Consider the following 15,101-nt stretch of genomic DNA (forward strand, 5'->3'; position numbering starts at 1 on the left):
CCAACGCGCCAAGGCACCCTGGATCCCATGGGCTCTTACCTTCTTGACCAGTCTCCTATGCGGGACTTTGTCAAAAGCTTTACTGAAGTCCATGTAAACCACATCCACAGCATTTCCCTCATCCACCTCCCTAGTCACCCCCTCGAAAAATTCAATCAGATTTGTCAGACATGATTTACCCTTGACAAAGCCATGCTGACTATCCCCGATTAATCCTTGCCTCTCCAAGTGGAGACTAATTTTGTCCCTCAGAATTTTTTCCAATAATTTCCCTACCACAGATGTTAGGCTCACTGGCCTGTAATTCCCTGGTTTATCCCTGCTACCCTTCTTGTATAATGGTACCACATTAGCTGTTCTCTAGTCCTCTGGTACATCCCCTGTGGCCAGAGAGGTTCTGAAAATTTGTGTCAGAGCCCCTGCAATCTCCTCCTTTGCCTCCCACAGCAGCCTGGGATACATCTCGTCCGGGCCTGGGGATTTATCCACTTTTTGGCCTGCTAAAACCGCTAGCACCTCCTCCCTCTCGATGCTAATATGTTCAAGTATGTCACAATCCCCTTGCCCGATTTCTATGTCTGCATCGTCTTTCTCCATAGTGAACACAGATGCAAAAAATTCATTTAAAACCCCGCCTACATCATCTGGTTCTACACACAGATTGCCACTTTGGTCCCTAATGGGCCCTACCCTTTCCCTGGTTATCCTCTTGCCCTTAATATACTTATAAAACATCTTAGGATTTTCCTTTATTTTGCTCGCCAGTGTTATTTCATGGCCCCTCCTCGCCCTCCTAATTTCTTTTTTAAGTATGCCCCTGCACTTTTTATACTCCTCTAGGGCTTCTTCCGTCTTTAGTCTTTTGTAACTGCCAAAAGCCCCCCTTTTATTTCTAATGCATTTTTGTATATCCCTTGTCATCCAAGGTTCCCTTTGCTTGTTGGTCCCACCCTTGACCTTTACAGGAACATGTTGGCGCTGTACTCTCTCTATTTCCCTTCTGAAAGTCTCCCACTGTTTTGATGTGGATTTTCCTATAAGTAGCTGCTCCCAGTCCACTTTGGCCAGATCCTGCCTTATCATATTAAAATCGGCCTTCCCCCAATTTAGAACCCTTATTTCCGGGCCGTCTTTGTCTTTTTCCATGACCACCTTAAATTTCACCGAATTATGGTCACCGTCGCCAAAATGCTCTCCTACTGATACTTCCACCACTTGCCCGGCTACATTCCCCAGAATTAGGCCCAGTACCGCCCCCTCTCTTGTAGGACTTTCTACATGTTGGCTCAAAAAGCTCTCCTGGATGCACTTTAAGAATTCTGCACCCTCTAAGCCTTTCACACTCTGACTATCCCAATTTATATTGGGGAAGTTGAAATCCCCCACTATTATTACCCTATTATTTTCACACTTCTCTGAGATTTGCCTACATATCTGTTCCTCTATCTCCCCCTGACTGTTTGGGGGCCTATAGTACACTCCCAGCAAAGTGCTTGCCCCCTTTTTGTTTTTAAGTTCTACCCATAAGGCCTCATTAGAGGAACCCGCTAATATATCATCCCTCCTTACAGCAGTAATTGACTCCTTAATTAATATTGCAACACCCCCTCCCCTTTTACACCCCCCTCTGTCTCGCCTGAAGATTCTATACCCCGGAATATTGAGCTGCCAGTCCTGACCCTCCCTCAACCATGTCTCCGTGATGGCAACAATATCGTACTCCCATGTGTTCAACAACTTCAGTTCATCCACCTTATTTGCAAGACTCCTTGCATTAAAATAAATGCCTTCCAGCCCTGCCATATTCCCTTTTGCCTTCACATATTTGCTCTGCCTTCCCAGCTGACTTGTTTTTTCCTCTGTATTTGGCTGTAAATCACCCCCTACTATAGCTCCACTCTGTACCCCATCCCCCTGCCAAGTTAGTTTAAACCCCCCCCAGCAGTGCTAGCAAACCTCCCAAGGATATTGGTTCCCCTCTGGTTCAGGTGTAAACCGTCCGACTTGTACAAGTCCCACCTTTCCCAGAAGCAGACCCAGTGATCCAGGAAACTAAAGCCCTCCCTCCTGCACCATCCCTTTAGCCACGCATTCATCTGTTCTATCTTCCTATTCCTATACTCACTAGCACGTGGCACCGGGAGTAATCCAGAGATTACAACCTTTGAGGTCCTGCTCTTTAATCCTTCACCTAGCTCCCTAAATTCTTGCTGCAGGACCTCATCCCTCTTTTTACCTATGTCGTTGGTACCAATGTGGACCACGACCTCTGGCTGTTCACCCTCCCCCTCCAGAATGCCCTGCAGCCGCTCAGTGATATCCTTGACCCTGGCACCAGGGAGGCAACAAACCATCCTGGATTCACGTCTACGGCCACAGAAACGCCTATCTGTTCCCCTTACTATAGAATCCCCTACCACTATTGCTCTCCCACTCTTTTTCCCCCCTTCCTGGGCAGCAGGAGCACCCCCAGTGCCAGGAAGTTGGCTGCTGCTGCCTTCCCCTGGTGAGTCATCCCCCTCAACAGTATCCAAAGCGGTATACTTGTTTGAGAGGGGAATGGTCACAGGGGTCTCCTGCACTACCTGCCTGCTTCTATTGCTCCGCCTGGTGGTCACCCATTTCCTGTCTTCCTGTGCAGCCCTTCCCTGCGGTGTGACCAACTCACTAAACGTGCTATCCACGACCCTCTCAGCATCGTGAATGCTCAACAACCCATCCACCCGCAGCTCCAGCGCCTCAATGCGGCATATTTGGGAGAATTTTTGGTAGAAATTCTCCCTGATGTCCTGATATTTTCCACAGGCTGTGAGGAAGTGCATCTCTGTCTCAACTACTCCCAGACTGCAGTGAGAGCATATCATGTCTTCTCTTGGCAGCCTGGTTTGCCTGTGTCTGCCTTTTTCGATTGCTAGGCTATGTTCGCTAAGTCTGTACCTTGTCAAGGTTCTTCTCAGTTTGTTATCCTTTACCATGGTCAGGTAATCAGCTATGTTGTATTGTCTGTTTAGGGCCAAGTAGCAATTGAGTTTGCTTTGGGTTTTTGTTGTTTCTGCCCAATATGTCAGATATTTTTCCTTTTGCTTAGCGACGATTGTGTTGGGTCGAATTCTTTGTGTTACCCTGTCACTGTCCTGGGACTGGTTATTGTTAGTGTTGTTAGTAGTTACTTCACTGAGTCCCAGGACTAGTTGACTGAGGGTATTTTTCTTTATGGTCAGCTCTTGGCATTTCAGGGCGTCATAGTGATAGCATTGGGGGTTGCTCATTTGTAGGTGATTCCAAAATTTGGTGGCTCTTTTTTGGATAGTGATTATTAATGGATATTGGCCTAGTTCCGCCCTGCATGCATTGTTTACTGTTTTCCTTTGAGTCCGGAGGATACTTTTACAGAATTCTGCATGTAGGATCTCAATTGGGTGTTTGTCCCATTTTGCAAATTCTTGTTGTGTTAGCGGTCCCCATACCTCACTGCCATAGAGTGCAATTGGTTCAATTACTGATTTGAAAATTTTGAGCCAAATGCTAATTGGGATTTCTATTTGGATTGATTTTTTGATGGCATAGAAAGCCCTTCTTGCTTTCTCTTTCAGTTCATTCACAGCCAGTTTGAAGTTTCCCGTAGAACTGATTTTTAAGCCCAAGTATGTGTAGTGAGTGGTTTGTTCAATTTTGGTTGTTCCTACTGTGAAATTTATTTTGGGTCCCTGATGTTTGGATCTTTGCTGGAACACAAGGACTTTGGTTTTTTGGGGATTTATTGTCAGGGCCCAAGTCTGGCAGTACGACTCCAGCAGGTCCAGGTTCTGCTGTAGACCCTCCTTAGTTGGTGACAGCAGAACCAGGTCGTCTGCATAGAGGAGGAATTTAACCTTGGATTCATATAGGGTGAGGCCAGGTGCTGTAGATTGTTCAAGTAGTTTTGCCAATCCATTAATGTAAATATTAAAGAGTGTCGGTGAGATTGGCGAGCCCTGCGTCACCCCCCGCCCCTGTGGGAAGTATTTTGTTTGTTTGTCTCCAATTTTAACTGCACATTTATTGTTTGTATACATTGATTTAATTTTCCCTCCTACCCCGCTTTCGATAAGTTTCAGGAATAAACCGGGGGTCTGACTGTCCCTGGCGGGGGTCTGACTGTCCCTGGCGGGGGTCTGACTGTCCCTGGTACTAACCAGACATCAGTGACGCCTACTGGAGTTGCTGGATTTCTTTTGCCTCTCACAATTCTGCTTATAAATTTCCTATTGTATCAAATGAATCGTGACTTAACCAATCAAGATTGATGTATTGCAGGGCTACGGGGAAAGGGCGGGGAGTGGGACTAGCTGAAGTGCTCTTGCAGAGAGCCAGCACAGGCTCGTCGAGCCAAATGGCCTCCTTCTGTGCTGTAACCATTCTATGATTCTATGTAAGTCGAGAAGTCAAAGCAAACCTGACTGAGCCCAGGGTCGTGCTTTGACATAGGGGGAGAAAACATCCACCTTGCTCATCTACAATGGGAAAAGGCCTATTGCATTTTGTGCGCTGTTTGTATGCTTTGGAGAACATGGAATCTAACATTGTAATGGTGTGGGTCAGCGTTAATTGAAATAAGTATTTGCCAATCAGTGTACGTGAAGTTATCTGGATAACCAAAAAATGGAGAAAAAATAATGAAGGTGATGATTTTGGGGTGAAGAGGGGTTCTTCAATTAAATGAAAATAGAAAGGCGTTGATGAATTTTGCTGTTGAAAAAAACTCAGACCAAAAACAACCAGCGCGAAGATGACAGTAGTCACAGAACCAATGAACTACTCCAACAGGTGTCCACGGCTGCTATGTGGTGCAGGAATGTGGGAACCATGGCGCCACCCATTTGGGAGCAGTCGCAGCATCACCCACTATGCAGTTTCCCCAGAATGAGTTTCAGGCCGGGCTCATTCCAGTAGTGTGTGGAGAGGCTGAACGAGGAAGAACATCAGACTATGAGGAGGTCTTGATTCGATTTTCACAGGAATTAAAACCTCGCAAAAGTATATGATATTAAATAGATATAAAATAAACCAGATTAGTAGGATTAGATGTCACAAGTGGAAATTAGTGAACAATAAATGTGGAATGGATATCAGGAAGAAGTTCCTTACTCAGAAGAGAGAGAAAGGTTTGGAATAATCTGTGAGGCAGGATAACAAGGCAAAAACAGTTGGATGTTGTAATAGGAGAATTAGAATACTAGAGGGATGAGTTTTGAGGGGTTAAACAGCCTATTCTCATCCCCAATTTTTCTTATGTTCAACATATTACTTATGTCCTACTCCTATTTCTTATGTTCTTATATCAGATCAGCCATGATCTCAATAAATGGCAGAGCAGGCTTGAGGGGCCAAATGGCCTACTCCTGCTCCTATTTCTTATGTTCTTATATGTTGCCTATACTACTTTTCAACACGTGAATAGACAATCAATTAAATCAGTGACTTTCAAATTGGGTTCCCAGGGTGCCTACAAGTTCACCACACGAAATCTGAATTTCTGTAATTCTGATGGAACAATATTTCATATTTGACGACTCAATGGCAGTAGATAACTGCAAGGAGCTAGAAGCCATCAGCTCAGCGGCAGTGTATCGTGGGGTCTGCTTTCACTCTTTGTGTCAGTACAGTAGTTATTGACAGCAGTAGTGACAGGTAGATTTTTTTCCTGTGTCTTTTGCCACAGATCGTTGCAATTCCCAAAATAAAATACATTTTCTGCAGTGATAGTGCACTTCACCTCTGGATTGCTCACACCCGCTTTCAGAAATGTTATGGCAGGAAGTCCGCAGGAGTGTGTCAATATTTGCAGCATACCCCCCACAGGAAAGCTGGAAAACCACGGATCTAAACAGCGGATAACCTCCAACATCAAACAACACTCCACACAGGACATTGAGCAGGTGGCTCTTCATTTCTCCCCTCAGTCCAAAAATGCACCTTAGGTTCCTTTCTCCGAATATTGACAGCAGTTAATTTTGTTCTCAGCACATCAAGAAAATTATTCTTCACCATTTTTTTGCACATTAATTAATGTTTCTAGTTATAAGCACACACTTTCACTGAGTGAAGGCATGCTCTGGGGCTCTACAATAATGAAAGATACAGATAAGGTACAAATAAGTGAGGTCTTTTCTTACTTACAGAAGATAATTGACCTGGGATCACCCTTAAAAATGAGCTGAAGCGGTATCGGTTGAGAAGTGGGATTGAGGGTTATCGAGCCACCTGCTCAATGTCCTCCTGTGTGGCGTATTGTAGGATGTTGGCTCAGTAGTAGCACTTTGTGGATACAAGACTGGAGGCCATAATCTAGGCCGCACTGTTGGAGGTGCCGTCTTTCGGATGAGAGAGCAATCTAGAGTAAAAATGTTTAACTGGGGGGAGGCCAATTTCAGTGGGATGAGAACGGATCTGGCCCGGGTAAACTGGAACCAAAGATTGGCAGGCAAAACTGTAATGGAACAATGGACTGCCTTTAAAGAGGAAATAGTTCAGGTACAGTCGAGGTACATTCCCACGAGGGGGAAAGGCAGGGCAACTAAAGCCAGAGCTCCCTGGATGACGAAACAGATAGAGAATATGATGAAGCAGAAAAAGAGTGCGTATGACAGATGTCGGGTCGAGAATACATCTGAGAATCAGGCTAAATATAGAAAGGTCACAGTCCAAAGATGTGCGGGTTAGGTTGATTGGCTATGATAAATTGACCCTTAGTGTTAGGGGGATTAAATACATGGGGTTACGGGGATAGGGTGGGATATGTGTTGGTGTAGGGGTTACGGGGATCGGGTGGGATATGTGTCGGTGCAGGCTCGATGGGCTGAAATGGCCTCTATCTGCACTGTGGGGTTTCTGTGATTCTGTGAGAAGTGAAAAAGAAAATAAAAGGGGCAAAGAGAAGGTACGAGGATAGAATGGCAGCCAACATAAAGATAATCCAAAAGTCTTGTATAGGCATATAAATAGTAAAATGGTAGTAAGAGGAGGGGTGGGACCAAAAAGGCCTACGCATGGAGGCAGAGGGTATGGCTGAGGTACTAAATGAGTACTTTGCCTCTGTCTTCACCAAGGAAGAGGATGCTGCCATAGACAGTGAAGGAGGAGGTTGTGGAGACACTTGATAGGATAGAAATTGATAAAGAGGTATTAGCAAGGCTAGCTCTACTTAAAGTAGATAAGTCACCAGGAGTGGATGGGATGCATCCGAGGATGCTGAGGGAATTGAGGGCGGAAATCGCGGAGGTACTGGCCATAATATTCCTATCCTCCATCGATACGGGGGTGGTGCCAGAGGAATGGAGAATTGCAAATGTTACACCATTGTTCAGAAAAGGGTGTAAAGATAAACCCAGGAACTACAGGCCAGTCAGTTTAACCTCGGTAGTGGGGAAGCTTTTAGAAACAATAATCAGGGACAAAATTAGCAGTCACTTGGACAGGTGTGGATTAATTAAGGAAAGCCAGCACAGATTTGTTAAAGGCAAATTGTGTTTAACTAACTTGATTGAATTTTTTGATAAGATAACAGAGAGGGTTGATGAGGGCAATGCGGTTGATGTGGTGTACATAGATGTCCAAAAGGCTTTTGATAAAGTACCATATAATAGGCTTGCCAGCAAAGTGGAAGCCCATGGAATAAAAGGGACAGTGGCAGCATGGATACAGAATTGGCTAAGTGACAGGAAACAGAGTAGTGGCGAACGGCTGTTTTTCGGACTGGAGGAAGGTACACAGTGGTGTTCCCCAGGGGCCGGTACTAGGATCACTGTTTTTCTTGATATATATTAATGACTTGGACTTGGGTGCACAGGGCACAATTTCAAAATTTGCAGATGACACAAAACTTAGAAGTAAAGTGAACAGTGAGGTGGAGAGTGATAGACTTCAGGAAGACAGACAGGCTGGTGAAATGGGTGGACACGTGGCAGATGAAATTTAACACAGAAAAGTGTGAAGTGATACATTTTGGTAGAAAGAATGGGGAGAGGAAATATAAACTAAATGGTACAATCTTAAAGGGGACACTTGGGTGTATGTGTGCACAAATCATTGAAGGTGGCAGGGTAGGTTGAGAAAGCAGTTAAAAAGGCTTACGGGATCCTGGGCTTCATGAACAGAGGCATAGAGAACAAAAGTGAGGAAATTATGATGAACCTGTATAAAACACTGGTTTGGCACCAACTGCAGCACTGTGTCCAATTCTCGGCACCACACTTTAGGAAGGATGTGAAGGTTTTAGAGAAGGTGCAGAAAAGATTTGAGAGAATAATTCCAGGGATGAGGGACTTCAGTTACGTTGATAGACTGGAGGAGCTGGGGTTGTTCTCCTTGGAGCAGAGAAGATTGAGAGGAGATTTGATAGAGGTGCTCAAAATCATGATGGGTCTGGACAGAGTAGATAGAGAGAAACTGTTCCCATTGGTGGAAGGGTTGAGAACCAGAGGACACAGAATTAAGGTGATTGACAAACATAGATAGAAACATACATAGAAGATAGGAGCAGGAGTAGGCCATTCGGCCCCTCGAGCCTGCTCCGCCATTCAATGAGATCATGGCTGATCATCCAAATTCACTACCCTGTCCCTGCTTTCTCCCCATACCCCTTGATCCCTTTAGCCTTAAGAAATATATCTAACTCCTTCTTGAATATATTTAATGAACTGGCCTCCACCGCCCTCTGTGGCAGAGAATTCCACAGGTTCACCACTCTCTGGGTGAAGAAATTCCTCCTCATTTCAGTCCTAAATGGCTTACCCCTTATCCTTAGACTATGACCCCTGGTTCTGGACTCCCCGGCCATCGGGAACATCCTTCCTGCATCTAGTCTGTCCAGGCCTGACAGAATTTTATAGGTTTCGATGAGATCCCCTCTCAATCTTCTAAACTCCAGTGAGTATAAGCCCAATCGACCCAATCTCTCCTCATACGTCATTCCTGCCATCCCAGGTATCAGCCTGGTGAATCTTCGCTGCACTCCCTCCATGGCAAGAACATCCTTCCTCAGATAAGGCGAAGAAGAACCAAAGGCGACGTAAGAAAAAACTTTTTTACGCAGCGAGTGGTTATGATCTGGAATGCACTGCCTGAAAGGGTGGTGGAGACAGACTCAATCTTATCTTTATCTTTCTATGATTCTATGAGACATTAAATTGAACAACTTTCAACCCTCTCAGTTGGATGTAAAAGATCCCACAACACTATTCGAAGAGGAGTTGGGTTATCCCTCAACCAACATCACCAAAACAGATGATCTGGTCATAATCACATTGCTTTTTGTGGGACCTTGCTGTGCACAAACTGGCTGCCACGTTTCCTACAACAGTTACTACAATTCAAAAGTACGTCCTTGGCTTTGAATTGCTTTGGGATGCCCTGAGGTGGCGAAATGTGCTGTGTAAACGCAAGTTCCCTCCTTTCTTTCTCCAGTGATTGCCACCTAGCAGACCTGTTTGTGTTGTCTATCATTTTTGCATCTTTCCATGAAGTGTGCAGCTTCTTCTACATTAAACAGTTGCGCCGGGAATTTCCTCAAGGATTCTCCCGCTCCGCCACTGTAACCTCGGCGTAAACGGGGTTCCGCTGAACTTCTGCCAAAGTTAAGTTGGCCAAGCGGGAGAAGCCCCAAGGAAATTCCTGGTGCAGGGCTAATTTTGAGCATTTAATTTGCTGCAAATCCTGAAGGATATATAGTTTGACTGCACTCTCGGCCCAACTTGCTCAGAGAGAAAAGCGCCAGGTCACAGCCAACCCCTAGGAATGGTCCTAATGGAAAGAGGCACTTTACATAAACTGAAATGTTTGGGAAGAAGCTCACATCACCCTATGAACAAACTGGGGAGACCGGGAGCTTCCAAAAGCTCAATACTTAACCAATTCCCATTTCAATGATGTTACAGCCTCTACCTCAAAAGCCACTTGTTCTAAAAAACCTTTGTTATATAGAATTTTACAGCACAGAAACAGGCCATTCAGTCCAACTGGTCTATGCCGAGCCTCCTCCCACTCCCATTAGCATAAGCTCGATTCCTGTCTCCCACATGCTTATCTAGCTTCCCCTTAAATGCATCGATGCATCTAATCCTTGTGGTAGCGAGTTCCACATTCTCACCACTCTCTGGGTTAAGTTTAAAATACCTAGTGGGAATGATAGGGCATAACGGGAGGAGGTTGAGCAATTTGATAGGATAACTATAGATAAGGAAGGAGTACTGAAAGAATTGGTGTAACTCAAAGTAGAAAACACCCCGGGGTCCTGATGGCTGTATCCTAGAATGCTGAGGTAAGTCAGAGGGGATAGCAGAGGCTCTGAGCACAATCTTTCAAACATCAAACAAAAAGGAAGAAAGGGATAAACCTTATTAACTATAGACTAGTTGGCCTAACATCGGTAGTGGGAAACTAGTAATAGAAAGAGTAGACAGGGGTAATGTAGTAGATGTATGCTAACCATGTACGGAACCAAAACTGAGCAATGGTGATCAGGTTAGTGATGAGTGGGTGCCACTTGATGTTTGTATTGATGAATCCTTCCATCAGTTTACTGATGATTGGAAGGAGGCTAATAGGGTGGTAATTGGCCAGATTAGATTTATATTTTCTGGGTAGGACACATCTGTATAATTTTTTCCACATCGTTGAGTGGATGCCTGTATCATAGTTACACTGGAGTCTTCCGCTTAGGGAGGGCAGTCAGGCGCTGCTGTGCCTTCGCACCCAGGCTGCGACTTTCCGTTTTCAGACCCTGCAGAGATACCTATACGCTGAGGATCCTCCCAGATGGAGTGCGCTGGTGACTTATTTCTTCCGCCAGCTGCACGGCCTCAATTATGACACGCAGCTCCTGTTTGTAAAACTGGGGGGTACCCGTGCCTGCTTGCGGGTGCTGCCCGTCTTCTACCAGGGACTGCTATGGGTCTGGAACAAGGTCCCTGCAGACGGAGTTCTCCCCCGTCAGGAGTGGCGGCTCTCCTTCAGGAACTGCTGCTCAGGAATCCGTACCTCCACGAACGCGGGTTCATGTGGCTGGCGGAGGGCAGAGCTGTGTCTGGCAAGGTGACCAGAATCGGGATCCTACTTGATGGCGGAGAAGCGGGTTGGATGGCGCTGGAGGAGCGGGCGCAGCGCTTGTCCTGAGCCGACGTCCAGCTCGTGGCCAAAGCCATCAAGTCGCTGAAAGTGGCATTGGGCCCTGACTCCACTAGGTGTATTGAGGAGGCTCAAGCACGTGGGGCGATCCCGCTCATTCTGCGCAGAGGGGTTTCCTGTACAGGCTGCTCTTGCACACTCTCCATTTTGCCATCCTCGTTTGCTGTCTGGACATGTCTTGGCGGGGGTCCCCAATGGAGGGCTCTCTACGCGGGAGTCTTCCCTTTATCTATTGGGGACTTGGCCTGGAGGGTGTTGCATGGAGCTGTCCCGTGCAATAAGGTTTTAAGTAGGTTCACGGACTCCCGGGTCCCCTGTCTTTTCTGTGGCCTGGAGGAGTCCGTGTTCCATGCATATATGGAATGTGAGAGGTTGCAGCCCCTCTTCCATTATTTGAAGGGGCTGCTCCTCGATTTCTGGCTGCACTTCAGTCCCATGCTCCTGATCTTTGGTCACCCGGTGTGGAGGGGAGCGGGCAGGTCGGGGGATCTCCACATAGGATTGCTCCTGGGCCTGACCAAAGTGGCCATCAACTGGTCCAGGCAGCGGGCGGTCAAGAGGGTCGTTCGGCCCGACTGCCTGCCTCTCTTCCGCGGCCACGTTCGTGCCCGGGTGGCCCTGGAGGTGGAGCACGTGGTGTCCGTCGGCACGCTCGAGGCCTTCCACGACCGGTGGGCACTGCAGGGACTGGAGTGCTTCATCACCACTGGGAATAACATTTTAATTTAAGTTGTTAAGTTTTCTTTAATTTTTTTTAGTTACAGTTTATTTGTTTATTGCTGTCACTGGAACAGCTTGGTTGTTTTGGTACGCAGGTGTTCAGCATTGTAGCTGGAAAGTTGTGATCGCATCAACTATAATCATTATTACTGGCACTGTCACCAATTGGAGGCTCGGCTGATATTTGACAGAACTTCTGCAAATTCTTCAGTCATTTTAGTGAGCTGCACTTCCTCGGTAACAGAATGACTACAGTCTTAGAAGACTGGTGACGTCTGGAATTATCCACAGGCATGGGAGTTGATTGCCTGAAGGATTAATAACCAGATGGAATTCTTGAAACCAAACTCATCAACTGAAGCAACATAGGCCTTGACTGACCAACCTCCAATGCAAACCCGCAAACACTTCTCAGTTTCCGGAGGCAATGGTTTCTAAAGTTAAAACTCTGCTGAAACTTTACAAGAAGACTTGCAAAAGAAGAAACTACAGAAGAACAATTTAAGCATGTTTCTTGGTGTGATAACAGGGGAACTGCTGTCAACTGGTGGTGAAAAAGAACTGGGTATGTTTCCAAACTGAAGCTTATGTACACACACAATTGGAGTGAAAGACCACCAGAGGGTCAATGCCCCAGACATGCCAAATTCACAAAAGTGCAGTTGATTTTCCCCATTTGGATGAGAGACTAATTATTTGTAAGAATAGGTTTAATGAATGAAGGGAAGCAGCGGAATGCTGCAACCACTGAACTGATCCCATTCAAGGTTGCTTTTGCATGTTAAGGAACAAGTTTTAAAGAACACGTTTTTAAACAAAATTAATAAAAAGGTATAACAGCTAGTAAACAGAAATTTTAAATCAGCAAAATTTAACCTGTTTTTCTCGATCAGCAGTTGAGATTCGTGCCGCTCCAGGTTAGCATGGTAGAAAAAAAAAGTATTGAACTAGCGTGAGCCTAAATGGACCAGTACATTGCACATCAGGACCCAGTCAGGGCCTGGAATTACAGACATTTTTTGCATCTTTCTCATTTCTCTCTCCACCACCAATCCAAGGATTTCTGCTTGTATTGGGTGTGGTGTCCTTTGCATTAGAAGTTAAGCCAAGTGTATGCAAGTTTTTATTTCAGATTTCCAGCATCTGCAGTGTTTTGCTTTTGTGCAAGTTAAGCCAGTTGTCTTGACTTCTATGCCATTGCTTCCCTGTGCTCAACCAATGGGAGATATAGACGTTTAGGTCAGAGTCATTTCTCTTCCCATTTTCCCAATCCAAATGAGACACTGTGATCACCAGGCTACTGCCTCTTGTGAGACAAGACGGAACAGGCTGTAGGACCCGTGAGCCTCAGGACACAAGTCTAAGTCCACATGATTGATGGCACTGGATGCTTAGTGTACAATATAGGGAGATTAAAATATACCCTTCAATGACAGTCACAATTTCTCCGAACATTGAGTAAAACAAAGCCCGTGAGGGGACAGGGTACGTACTGGGTAATGTGTCAGCACCATCTTGTTCAGAAGCGTCGAAACTGCATAATAGGAACCTGTGTTAATTCCTGTGGATAAAAACAGATAAAAAGGGTTTTCTCCATCCTTCGTTAAAGTTAACTCAACTATAACATTTCTTGGGCTGATCAGAACTTCTGCTAATGCAGGAGCTCAAGCTCAAGGATGTTTTTAATGTCAAGACACTGATTTCTTCTATTTTTGGCATATCAAGAGAGCCACTGATGAGGAATCAGAAATATACACAAGAGCTCTACCACTCTATTTCTTATTTTAAGCTAAAGTGCTTTACACGATTACAATGATCCCTATTGTTTACTTCTACCTCTTCCAATCTTATACCCTCAGCTCATTCATTCCAAGATCTTTCAAGTAAACTGCTCCTACAGGTGGCAGTTCAATTTGAAGAATTGTAAAATAATTAGTTCCCCACATTACCACAGTAATTCTACAGAGCACTAAACTCAGGAATTTGGTGAGTGAGGGAATTCGGTGAGGTGGGGGCGAGAGGTGCTGTTTGATACATAAAAAATATAAACAACTCGGGTTAAATAGGACTGTGGGCTAAGTTACAGTGAAGACCGAAAGCATATAACAAAATTTAATAAATTAAGCAAGGTTATTACCTAGATTAAAAACTATTAATAGACAATTGAGTATTTCAAAACTTGAAAACCTAATTAGTTAAATAAATTACAATAGAGATGGCAGGGCAGGTGAGGTGTTGCAGCTGTAACATGTGGGAGCTTGTGGACCCCAGTCTGATCCACAACAGCCACACCTGCAGTAAGTGTCTGCAGCTCGTGTAACTTCGGCTCAGAGTTGATGAGCTGGAGTCCGAGCTTCGGACACTGCGATACATCAGGGAGGGAGAAAGTTACCTGGACACTGTGTTCCAGGAGGCAGTCACACCCCTTAGGTTAAATACTTCAGATTTGGTCCGTGGTCAGGGACAGGAGGGTGTAACTATGAGTGAGGCAGGTATGGGGATCCAGGAGGTAGCATTGGAGGAGGCTCAGCCCTTGCCCTTGTCCAACAGTTACGAGGTTCTTGCAACCTGTGTGGACGAGAGCAGGGACTGCAGGGAGGATGAGTAAACTGACCAGAGCACCGTGGTAAGGGGGGGCCATTCAAGTGGGGGTTGTAAACAGGAATGTGGTAGTGGTAGGGGACAGTATAGTTAGGGGAATAGATACTGTTCTCTGCAGCCAAGAGCATGAGTCCCAAAGGCTGTGTTGCCTGCTCGGTTCCAGGGTAAAGGACATCTCCTCTGAGCTGGAAAGGAACTTGGAGTGGGAAGGGAAGGATCCAGTTGTTGTGGCCCACGTAGGTACCAACAACATAGGTAGGATTAAGAAAGAGGTACTGCTGAGGGAGTATGAGCAGCTAGGGGCTAAATTACAAAGCAGAACCACAAAGGTAATAATCTCTGGATTACTACCTGAGCCACGAGCAAATTGGCATAGGGTCAATAAGATCAGAGAGCTGAATACGTGGCTCAAGGTTTGGTGTAGGAGAAATGGGTTTCAATTCATGGGGCACTGGCACCAGTACTGGGGAAATAGGGAGCTGTTTCGTTGGGACAGGCTTCACTTGAACCGTGCTGGGACCAGTGTCCTGGCGAATCGAATAACTAGGGCTGTAGATAGGGCTTTAAACTAAATAGTGGGGGGGCGGGGAGGAGGGTTCAGGTGAGGGGAAACTTAG

The 15,101-nt window shown here is 45.6% G+C and overlaps 1 protein-coding gene across 3 annotated transcripts in view; it reads right to left on the reverse strand.

Moving 5' to 3' along the window:
- flvcr2a (FLVCR choline and putative heme transporter 2a) overlaps positions 1–15,101 on the reverse strand; it is a 238,658-nt gene that overhangs the window by 103,427 nt on the left and 120,130 nt on the right. For all 3 annotated transcript variants that reach the window (XM_086002524.1, XM_086002523.1, XM_086002525.1), the window contains exon 4: positions 13,377–13,444. In XM_086002524.1, coding sequence (XP_085858650.1) covers positions 13,377–13,444 — 68 coding nt within the window. The remainder of the gene's footprint in view (positions 1–13,376; positions 13,445–15,101) is intronic.

This window comes from Somniosus microcephalus, chromosome 12 (genome assembly GCF_052327205.1).
Source record: "Somniosus microcephalus isolate GS21.2 chromosome 12, FLI_Smic_1.0, whole genome shotgun sequence".
Lineage (NCBI taxonomy): Eukaryota > Metazoa > Chordata > Chondrichthyes > Squaliformes > Somniosidae > Somniosus > Somniosus microcephalus.